This window comes from Teleopsis dalmanni, chromosome 2 (assembly GCF_002237135.1).
Source record: "Teleopsis dalmanni isolate 2A chromosome 2, ASM223713v2, whole genome shotgun sequence".
Lineage (NCBI taxonomy): Eukaryota > Metazoa > Arthropoda > Insecta > Diptera > Diopsidae > Teleopsis > Teleopsis dalmanni.
This window is the reverse complement of record NC_051847.1, coordinates 57,724,521-57,737,253: the sequence shown is the minus strand read 5'-3', so window position 1 is coordinate 57,737,253 and position 12,733 is coordinate 57,724,521. Positions and strand designations below refer to the sequence as shown.

Genomic DNA, 12,733 nt, shown 5'->3' with positions numbered 1-12,733 from the left:
CTATTTCAAAATTTCTATTTTAATCTACACTAATATCTATATTTATAGATATTATATCCTAATATTTATACTAAGAGATATTAGACACTAGTTAGACACAATAGATATTATCAATACTAACAGATATTAGCAGATATTTTTCAATTTCAGATCCTACACTTCTTAAAGAAGCGACCTATATCATAATATGTGCTCTATTCATCTCGATAAAATCTTTTCCAAGTTTCCCTATACACCACCCTCTTTCATTAACTTCAAAAATCTGGATAGTTTTAAAATCATCATATTGTATTTATGACCTTCACTCAAAATAACCAATTTCTTAGTTATTATTATATTTATTCTTAGTTATCTTAGTTATTATAAACTAATTAATGTTAATGCTACAAGCATAAAATAGATCACAAATAATAGATTACACAGTATGTTCGCGGAGCGCCATCTATTCGCTAATGGTTCAAATATAATAACTTAAAAAACTATTGTTAAAATCAATAAGTTAAAGTAGGAAATGTTACAACTGGGTGTGTTGCTTCTCATCGGATTTATCTTTCATTAACCCACACCTTAAAAACTCTATCATGGAACTTTATCTTCACCAAGGCTTGGAAGCCATAATCTTCAGAATAATTTTTTCTAGAATGCTCCTAACGTCCTCTTATCACTATTGCTATTAATCCAGGTATAATGAGACTTGTAGAGCGTGATTTTTGTTTGTCAAGAGAAGGCTTCATTTCTCAATTGCTTACTTAACGCGCAGTAACATCTGTTAACAAGAGTAATTCTTCGTTGAATCTCTAGGCTGACGTCATTTTTGGTGTTTACGCTGGTACCCAAATAAACAAAGTCTTTCACAACTTCGAACTTATAATTATCAACAGTGACGTGACACAAGACACATTTACTTCACTTGTTTTTTTAAGTTGGAAAATGGCGCACTGACGGTAAAACTAGTACTTAGCTTATAAAATAATAAAGACTTTTGGGAAAACGAAATCGTTAGGGGATATAATGATAAGTATACTAATTGATTATAACGGCAATTCATGCCATTTTCCATTTTACATATACGAGTCGAAAGACTCAACTTCTTCACACAAACTTTCGTTTTATTTACTATGGTTTATTCGATCTCTCACTTCGCAACATTTGTCCCCTCTTCGCACTTACACATCTTATGAACTATCTACTTGATAAGACCTAAAATATTGCATTGACAATAACTTGCAAGATTTAATACTTTACTTAAAACATATACAATACTTAGATAAAATATATAGTCAGTGTTTAATTTATAAATTTTTAAAGTTTGACTGGCGACCATTTTAGAAAGAATTGTACTAGAGAAGCTTAGATCTAACTACGGTGTCACTGTAGAATTATTTAATGAAGAAATTATTACTACCATTAATTTCATAAAAATCATATAAACCTGCTTACGGAACGAAATTCTTGACCGTGGACTTAAACCCAATATATTCGAAACCTGACAACCCATTCATTTATTTAGCACATATTTTATCTTTAAGTCAATCTGATTCACAACACATCGGTTACATGGCATGAATAAAATTTTTACAGAAATTCTTTTATTCAGTAAATTTTTAGGAGCTTCCATAAATCAGCTCACAGGTATCAACAAATAACCGACATTGAATTCCCCGAGTACAGCAGGTATCTGCCATATTTACTGCTAAAATAAGTTGCACCTGAAAATATTCACATGCATTCACCTATGCGTTCTAGTTGGAGTTTCAGTCAAACTGCAAATTCCAACTAGAAAAAATCCTAAATTCGGAACCCAATAAGAATAAAAAAAATCTACAAACAATAGAGCAGATAGAAACGAAATATTTTTGCTTTAAACTTACCGTTCCCTAGGGGTACATTAATTTGCTGTTGTTGGACTTGCATATTACCGGCATGTTGATTTGAGGAAGTTGTTGCTATTGCTGGCATTGTTGATGATGTTGTTGATGGAATTGTTGTAACTATTGACGTTGGACGTTCATGCTTTTGCTGGATATCAGCCAAACTCAATTGAGTTTCTGTGACTCCATTGAGAATATTTTGTTTACCATTGCCATTATTATTGTTGGTATTTCTGGCATTGCTGCTGTTGTTGTTGTTAATATTGTTACCATTGCTATTGCTATTACTAATAAAGTTATTGCTTACAGCGCCAGCAACAACATTAGAATTATGGTTTTTGTTGTTGTTTACATTTTTATTGTTCGTAAATAATGTAGCTGTTGTTGCATTGCCTAAGCGTAGAAATGTTGTTGTTGCTGGTGTTGCAATTGCTGTAGCTGTTGCTGGTGTTGCTGCAGCAGAAGATGAAGAAGTAAGCGATTTTGTTATTACATTCGTAAGAGATGAAGGCGCATAAGATTGCAATTGTGATTGTGATGTTGTCTGTGATTGTGTAGCGGAAGCGACTGCAGCCAATGTTGCACGATTGCCAGCAATGATGTTGCTCAATTTCGTTGTCTGTTGACCACCCTTAACAGCACGTGTGAAAGTTAAGGCGCCCGTTTGTGTATTTGTGCTGACACTTGCTGTCGTCGGTGTTGTCGACAAGGAAGATAAAGAAGATGAAGATGACGACGACGATGTTGACGATGATGTTGACGCTAGAGATGATTGTGACAATGTAGCTGTAGTTGATGATAGAGTTGGAGGTGATGTAGATTTTCTTGCAGTTCTTACATTTGAAGTAAATGAGGTGTTTGCGGTATTGGACGACGTAAACGAGGTTGAAGAGTTTGAACTTGAGGAAGAATTACGTATAACCAAAATAGATTGTGATTTCTCTAAACGTTTAAGTGTTTGTAGCACAAAAGGTCCTTTACTATCGCCATGGCTTTGGCGATTACTGTCAGTACTTAGACTGCGCGAAGACTAAATAAAAAAAAATATAATAAAAATATCAATTAATAATAGAAGCTTTACGATTTTTTAGCTAATTTTTTTTCTTATGAAAAATGAATGATAATGAATTTGAAAGACCCTATATTCTATCATATATAAGAGATCAATATATAATATTAATTAAATATAAAATAACTCCTTAACACTTACACTTTTAATAAGAAATGGACGCTCATTTGCGGCTGACGTCACGGTTGTTGGTGTTATTGTTGCGGATGTTGATTTCTTTAAATGTGCCGTCTGCAAGAGCACCGTTTCCAATTGACTAGCATTTATGGGTGTCTGTAGAAGTATGGTATTTGACCCACTAGTACCAATGCTGCCCACAATTGTATTTGAATTTGCTTCTTTGTTGACATTTTGTACAAGAGAAATACTTGGTGTCGATGTTGTTGCTTGATGTATCGATTTACGTGCAACAGTTGTTGTTGTTGGTAACTGGGTTAACGTAGCGACAGCTGCTTTCTCATTTCTTTGTTGCTGCAATTGTTGCTGTTGTTGTTGTTGCTGTTGTTGCTCATTTAAAAAACTTATAATGTCATGCTTATTTTGTATAACTATTTGCCCATTTTCATTGCGTGAGCCACGTAACAATATTATGTTGTTAGTTAACTGTTGCTGTTGTTGTGGTTGCTGCAATTGGATTTGTTGCTGATGTTGATGTTGTTGTTGCTGATGTTGCTGCTGTTGCATTGATTCAAATGTTGTAGTAGTAGTTTTTGTCCTTGCTGCTCCTGTCGTTGTATTTGAAAATTTTGCAACTGTTGTACTTGTTGCATTTGCATTGTTACTTGTTGGGGCGTTTTTTTTATTCGGTTTCGGTTCTTTAATAAATAAAAAAATTTTAATAAATATAGTAACACTACATTAATTGTTAAATATATAAAACTATTAAAATTGATTATTAAAAAATAAAATTATAACAGGTAACAGAAGGTAACATGTACGAGGGGACTAACAAAAGCACAGAAAAGACTATGGTAATATGGTAACACCATATTGTATATCGAATTTATTATTAAAATTGATTAAAAACATAAAGATAAACAGATAACCGATGAGACTAATAAAATAACAAAAACCAAGAAGAATAATTAATTTCATTTCATATAGTAACACCTTATTATCCTTATTATCAAATTTATTATTAAAGTTGATATTTATAATAATCAATATATATACATATATACTATATATATACATAAGTCGACTAATAAAAATACAAAAAGAGTTGGCAGTAGTTTTAATTTTATGACTATAATCTTCATCATTATTGTACATTTTTAAAGCCTCATTACTATACTGTAGGAATTCTCAAAGACGGCCTTTTTTGAGTCACCAACTTAGAATAAACTGTACTAATTACCTCCACATTATTACCAAAGACCCATTCTCAAATTTTTTTTTATATTTAGAAACAATCCCAAATCAACCGGCTCTATATCTGGAGAATATGGTATTGGACGAATTTCTACTTTAATTCCTGAGAGCTCAATACAATTGTTCTTTTTTTTTAGCAGTGTAAGTTGTCATGTTATCGTACTGCAGGTTTGTCTACAAATTTTCGACTGCAGGTGTTAGTATATCCATTTGCAAATACGGTTTATTCAGACTACATACTAATACCAGCAACAACTTTTTCTCTATGAAATAAATTGATATCATTACTTCTGTTACCTGGCCCTAATGGGTTGATCAGCACCTTCGGAATTCCATCGTACTTGTTTTTAAATCATATTTGTAGAACCAAACTTCCTCACGTGTTAAAAGTTTGCTGAATCTTCCATTTTCAAACTGGTTGGAGTAAATATTATAGAAATCTAACAAGTGCATGTTTTTGAGCTTCAGTAAAAATTCAAAGAGCCCATCGCGCTGATTTCTTGATAAATCCAAGATGTTTGCTTAATATTCGTAATATAGTCTTATCACAGTTCATCAGCAATAATATTCTGAGTAAATTCTGAATATGCATCAGTTTCGGACAGAGTAACATATCGTCAGTCAAACATCTTATCTTCAAGAAATTCACCCTCCACAAAAAAATATCCAGTCTGGAATCTCCTAAATAATTTCAAGACAATCACAAGTTATGGACATTCTCTCCATACTCGTATGCTATTTGGCACTCATTAAATATTTTCAAAGGCTTAAAGCTATGCCAAAATTAGTAAAGAATGAGTAACCTGATCTCTTGCTTCTATTGCGATAAAATTTGTACCGATTTTTTATCATGAAGTTTTCGACATATCAGAATAATGTCAAACCAGCTGACATTTTTGCTAACATTTGTTAGTACCTCTGTTTAATTGTCTATAATTATCTATAAATATCTATGAATATCTATAAATGACTATAAATATATTTAAATATCTATAAACATCTATAAATATCTATCATCATCATTAATGGCGTAACGATCCTAGTTGCATCTCTATAAATATCTTTGAATATTTATAAATATCTATATATATCCAAATAACTATATGTATCCAAATATGTATATATATCTGCGTGTTTTTTCTTGGTACGATACTTTAAAAATAATAAAATGTCAAGCATATATAAGTAGCATATATAAAAAAATGTTAACTAAAACTTTTCGTTAACTGTAAGATATCATACGATGGAAAACACATATTCGATTAACACTATCAATCCAATTTAGTTTTTTATATATCCGTAGAAAGAAGCTACAGAATCTGAGAGATTATTTGACAAATCACTGTAAACTCGAAGTACAACTTCATATAGAATAAACACTATTTCACATAAAATAAAAGATTTTTCTGCTAAATAAATAGTAGTTTATTTAAAGAAAGAAGGAGAGAAGGCTTTAAAGAAATTTCATACTTATATATAATGGAACTGTATATCTAAAGAAATACCACACTTATAAATAAATAAAACGTCATATCTACAAAAGCTCGATATTTCATATCTATGAATGTTCTATCCTTAATTGAAAACTTTCGAACTCCTAATAAATATAACTGTTCACACAATAGTTTATCAAACTTCAGTTGAAAAATAATTGGGTTTTTTACTGAATAATTGGACTGTCACGAAAAAAAGAATAGTTCGATACTTTAGTTGATAGCTTTAAAAGTTTATAACCGCACAATAATCATTAGATCAGTTAGAACAATAAATAGTTCTTATAGTGAATAAAGAGAATATTGAACCGAGAAAAAGTTCAATGCTTTATTAGAAAATCCATATTTATTTCGAACAAAGTTTTAGGCCGCAGAATGTCCGTTACAAAAAAAAACAGTTTCCTATATACTATATTTCCTATATAGTGGAATACCGTAATTAAAAGAAACTCTGTACTTTATTGAGAACATTTTTAAATTCTTAACAAATTTTTTCTACCGCACAACTAAGATTAATATTTCATAAAATGTGACTATCATAATTATCGATGACATTATTCTTTAAATTTTTCAGTTCTTCCCATCTCCATATGAACTAACAAACATTTTTCTTAACACTTAAGTTGCAATGAAATTTCAATGTGTCTCCTTGTCGTTCGATATCCTTTAACTCCCTCAATAGGACTTAATATTATCAGAGTTCATTTCAATTTTTACCACAAATGTCTTTTAATTTTATTATTTTAAATTTGTCAACATTCGACATATGCAAACATTTTCTATCCAATGTAACAAATCTATGTGAAGAACCCTAGAAGAAAGATAAACAGTCTAAAGCGTACACCAACCGGAAATTTATTACTTTACATTGCGATATAAAAAGTTCTGAATGTACTGAATGTACTGAAGGACGCGCGATTTTTTAAATGACAGCAACAACAATAATAACAACAGAAGGAAAAAACTTACAAAGACCATCATTGTAAACAAATTTTCTAACAAAATAAGTTACTTTTAGTCATTTGAAAACATAAAGGAAAGCCCGCCAAAAAAAGTCATACATCAGCCACGCATTATTAGACAGTGCCGAATTCAGATGAAGGCGCTGTCGTATATATTTTTTTCATTTAATTAGTTAAAATATTGAAATCAAAATAAAATTGTCAACCAAACAGCAAAGATAACAATTGGCATTTCAAAAATATAAAGAACTACTATTCCTTTTGTTTTTATTATTATTATGTGAAGAAAATTATATACCACGACTTATAACTCCACAGAAGTAAAAAAAGAAAGGGTTGGATCTTGGCGTTCATTACAATCTCGCTCTCGCATTTTTCTTTATATCTAGCTAAGACATTTTTACCAAGAGTTCCCTTGCTAAGAGCTCTTTTAATCGATACAACAAACTGCAGATAAGACATTTTTACCAAGAGTTCTCTTGCTAAAAATTCTCTTAATCGATAGAACTAATGAGCCGCGTGTTGCCCTCTAAATATGGCATGTGCACGAGTGTACACAAATATTTTTTTAAAGTTTTATATCTTCTCGATCTCTATAGTTTACTATACATCACAATATAGGGTAGACATTTGTCAGTTACAAAAGCTCTTCATATACTCCAGTTTTCCTCTACTCTATAATAGAGACATACTAATTCAAATGAATGTCAGTTTAGTAAAATAATGGCTTCAAAGATTTTAAGCCTTTTCCTCGATAAAAAAGGGGATTTGCACATGAGTTGGAGTAGAATTTCCTCCTCATTGTCAGAGTCAAAATATCGACAAAAATCGTTAATGGGTAAATCAAGTCTTTTTGCGTGCTTTTCTAATATGCAGTAGCCTGTCAGCATCCAAACGTTTTGCTAACGGTTTAAGGTGATTTTTAAACCTATAAGTTTTTATACGATAACACGACTACTCTTTCACTCTTTATCTCTATTTCTCACTGTCTTACACAAGCACACCCTCTCACTCATAGGCACGGTTGCTACTTGAAAATTTTTTCCTGTACCAAAATTGGTTTGAAAAGGTACCATTTCTGTAAAAAAAGGTCCAAAATTTTTTTGGCCTTTTAATTTTTTTGTTCTGTGTTTTTCATAGTGTTATAAATGAACAAAATATAAAATAGTGCAAAGTTGCATTTATAAAAAAAAATTAATTGGAAATATCCACAATAAAGTTGGGTCGTCAAAAATGTACCATTTTTTGAACATGAGTACCAAACGAAAAAAAAAGTACCAATTTTGGTACTAAAGTACCATAAGTGGCAACCGTGCTCATAGGGTTATATACGCACACACACTCTATTTCCCTCAACAAGTTTCCACATTTTACGGAGCCTCTTTCTCACTTATTCTCATTCTATTTCTCACTAAATATCTCTCTCATTTTTTTTCTCTCATTTAGCAAATTTTTCTTTCTTTCAGTCTCTTTATCCCTAACTCAGTCTCAGTAGATATCATTTTCACTCATTCAGCAGCTTTTTCTTTTTTGAGTATCTTTATCCTTCACTCGATCTCAGTTTATCTAATCCTACCATATTTCTCTTTGACGCAGTCCATTTCTCAATGACACATTTTCCTTCTCTGTATTTGTTTTAATTTCATTAAATAGGCTTATGTAAATCCTTAAAATCGATAGTATAGCCTAGGGTATATAAAGTTTGTCAGGATTTTAGCAACGCATTGAAGTAAACAACGTAGACCTCATATACTACAAATTTCTGTGTAAAGCGTATTTAAGCTTCTGCAAAACCAAAACTAACATCTTTTTTGTTTTCATTTAACTTATTTTTTGTGCCGTATTTTTAATAATCGTTACTCTGAAGTTATTAAAATCCGCTACTGATTTGCAATGGATAATAAATTTCGCAGTTATTCAAAAAAAAGTAACAATAAACGACAGTAACAAGACAAGCGACAGGCAGCACGCAGCCAGCCCTAAATCGAAAGGAAACAGCAAATGCGAAGTATCTACAAACTGAACAACAGGACAAAAACGAATACTGAGAGTTCATGGTGCCAACAGACACTTGTAATGTACGACAATAATGGCAACGTCATATATATATATGTACATATATGAGATACATACTGTACATAAATATGTACAAATAAATATTTTTTAAGTGCCTTGTCCATTTTATTGCATCTAACAAAAAGTATTGCAACCATTCATACAAAACCGCCAGCAGCAAAAGCTGAAGCGCGCTAGTTGCTAACTGTTTAGAGCTTGGAACGATAGCCGAGCCGTGTCTTGTTTTTTTTTTTATGTAATTTTGGTTTAAAAATAGAAAAACCGAAAAGCTGCCACTACACCGAGTACAAGTAAATATGAATAGGACAAAAGCGCTGCGACGCACGACAGAGCACAACGATAGATAGCCTATCTTTAAATCAAGTGGAAGACATATTTATTGCACTTTGCATACTTCTTGCCCAAAACGCAATAAAAGTGCACCATACACACTACACACTGTACACTTGGGCATATTTTAGCCCAACACCAAAATGGTCAAGTGGCATTGCTTTCCTAAGCCGCACATTTGCTTGGGTTTGGCGATTTACCGCGGTCACCGCTTTTACTGCCTTCTGTAACGTAGTAGAGAACTGAACTTAGAAAAAAAAGAACTAAAAAAAAGTGGAAAACAAACAAGCCCAAGGCTAGGTTAGGAAAAAATAGGTAAATGCTTAAGCGGATTTGGCGATGGTGACGCGTATGATATAAAACCTTTTCTATAAAGGCCAGCGAGAACAGGAGTATGGGACTATCAAAAGCATATGCAAGCAAGGACCCACATGTTATAACAGACAAACGTGCGGGTCATAATTAGCAGCGTTTCGCATGTGAGAACAACTTTTATTTGAATAAGGATATATGCCTACTTTTGTCTATTTAGCGACTTCCACGTTTCTGCATACACCGCGACACCTCCATATTAACAGCCTTTAAAGAATCCAAAAAAAGGAAAAACACAAAAGGAGCACAGTTTGTTTGTCTATTCATACTTCAGAATAATGACAAATAATGCATGACCAGTTGGCAGCTATTTTACAAGCCCAAATGACAATGGCTGTGCAAAATGTGAATGGGCTCGTTATTCCATGGAATGGCATGTCGACGCAACGGTGACGTTCAATGTACTTGTTGGGTTTCGCAAATAAACACTAACTTTTGCGAGCGACTACACATTCATTCACATTGCGCGTTCTAACAGCGAACCTAGCGGACCAAGTATGGCCAGTGAGCTCCTCGCATTTAGGCCACTTTCAAGTGATAAATGTGCTAGAAGCTCAAAATTGCTTTTATAGAACTAATATTATTGGTACAAAGAAAGAATAGACAAAGCGTTTTTATCAAACTCATACTCATCTGCTTAACTGCCACGAAAGTCGCCTTTTTAAACTAAAATTGTTATTTCGGAAATTAAAATTAAAATTCCAGAATATAAATCATAAATCGACACTTGCAACTCTGTTAAGCAGATTAAAGGACATAGGACATGGGCCTATATGACGGCTTATATTCCATATTTTATCTGATCTAATCGAAGGCTGCATATATGTTATTTTAGACAAAAAGTGTTAAATAAGTTATAACAAATTTTTATGGCGATTGCTGATAAGTATATTTGGGTTAAATTTTTTTCATATTGAAGACAAAATTTATGGCATATAGGCTTTGAGAATATATTTATTTAGGATAAATAAAATTTACTCAAAATTTATGAGAATATATTGATAAATTAACTGGTTGCTTAGTCTTCAGTTTAATATCGCTATAATAATAAAAAATATTGCCGTCCCATGAATATTCTGCATTTCTTAACTTGCCTGATATTGTGCTTCTCAAATCATGGCTAGTGCATCTGATTATCCAAAAACTTGAGGTTATGTCCGATATCAATGAATTTATATTTTTTTCAATTATTCTAACATAACTAAAATAAACCCACCACTAATTTTTCCAAGTGTTCCCAAATGGCAACATATTGATCTATTCAAATCAGTCTTACGAGTAGAGTTTTAACAAGTGTACATAGGTATATATCCTAATGAACCTATTCTATGCAATTGACAGATTTGTCAAATTCTTTAATAAATTCTTGATTTTTATACAGCAGAAAGCTTTTTGGTATTCTGGACACATCTTGATAAATTTCAAAGCTTAAGTACCTGGTACTTCTCACCACACTATGGTCTAAAGTGTTTTGTATAGAAAACTGTTCGCAATTGTTCGTAACTGTTCATAAAAAATGCTTGTAAAGAGCACATATTTTAAATTGTCGAAAGCATTTTCATGCATTCAAATCACAATAAAAAATATGCTTGTAAGGAGCGTATATTTTAGTTAAGAATATTTGTCATGCATGCAAATAAAAAAAATGCTTAAAAAGAGCATATTTTTATAGTTGTCAACAGCATTTGTAGTATTGACAACTAATAAGGAAAAGAGCTTTTTATTTATGTCACAGAATACCAAAACCTTTACAGTAGTCAATTTTGACAAGTGTCAATATTTGACAAGTTTATAAAGTACACAGAATAGGTCTGTAAATGTATATAAATGACAGCTATTGTTGTTGTTATTGTTGTAGTCCGCAGAGATCTGCTAGCGTAGCTCCTTTTGGGTGTGACAAAAAACATTTGGTCATCGAATTAAAAGTGGCGTCGGAACGTAGATCCGGCTGTTCTTGGAACCCCAACTATTGTCAATAAATAGCTGCAGTTCCAAGAATGGCCGAATCTACGTGCAGAAGTCACTCTTCGAGTTCAACGATTAAACACCGTTAATCGCACCCAAGTTTTGTGATTTAAATAAATGAACAATATTCAGTTAATAAAAATTGTATTAACATTTATTCAATTCTTAAAATAAGAGACTTTAGACCTAAGTCGCTGATATTCATACTGAAACGAACAGATACACAGATAACCAGCTACCGTGACAACATTTGTTTAAAGAATCAAGTTAAAGAACATTGAATTTAACTGGGTCTTCACTATATTTTTCAATAGTTTTTATTTTGTTTACTGTTTTCTAGAGAAATTGACATTATTGATAACATTGATATTGATAAAGCTAGATGAAGGTACTATTGCAGTTTCTTGGCAATGACAAACACAAGAATATAAGATGAGCGACTATTTATTTTTCCATTTCATAAAGTCTGCAGATTCGTATATCTGTCTCCAATTAGTCTTATTTGAAAAAGATTATAGTATTGACTTTGCAAACAGACGTATTAAAAACTCTAACTCTAACAAGGATGTTAAAGTGTTACAACTACTACTTAGACATGTTTAAGACCATGTATTTTTTTATATATTTTTTACATATATTTGAACACATGCTCCAGAAAATACTTTACTTCATATCCACATAGTTTGACAACATAAATTCTTATTAAATAAAGCCATTTATCTACAATTTTGCAATGGCTTAAAGAATTGAACAGAATTTTTATAAGTCAATATTTAGAAATAATTGGTCTACATTTAATTTGATTTATGTAAATACATAGTTTCTGAACACAATACTATAATCGATGTAATAGTATAGGGTTTAGGTTTTTGATAGGCTATCAGACGGGTCATCTAGTTCTGCACTAACATCTTATCAAATTGAAGCTGTCTAAGGAGACAGAATGTCAGCTCTGTATTCCTATTATTAGTGACTCCCCGGGTTTAGTCAGGAGGAGCTTACTAAGACAAAAGATCCCTTCCTTATCTGATTTTAAAATATCCTACACAATCGATTTGTGGCCTTCAATAAATCAAAGTCTATCCAGTTAAGACCGGTTAAAAGCACAATAACCGATCATTCATGGTCGTAGTACTATGCTCTTCTACGTGCTAGTACCTCATCTATTTTTTTTATCCACATCAATAGAAAAATTTTCCTGCAAAGTTTTTATTTTTTATTAAA

At 31.9% G+C, this 12,733-nt stretch overlaps 1 protein-coding gene across 1 annotated transcript in view; it reads right to left on the bottom strand.

Moving 5' to 3' along the window:
* Nucleotides 1-1,729: 1,729 nt before the first annotated feature.
* The window catches only part of LOC119674643 (putative mediator of RNA polymerase II transcription subunit 26), a 14,050-nt gene continuing 3,046 nt past the window's right edge, over nt 1,730-12,733 (bottom strand). The window contains exons 3-5 of the mRNA XM_038085792.1: nt 3,082-3,755; nt 1,872-2,901; nt 1,730-1,788 (exon numbers count right to left, since the gene is read on the bottom strand). Coding sequence (XP_037941720.1) covers nt 1,730-1,788; nt 1,872-2,901; nt 3,082-3,755 — 1,763 coding nt within the window. The remainder of the gene's footprint in view (nt 1,789-1,871; nt 2,902-3,081; nt 3,756-12,733) is intronic.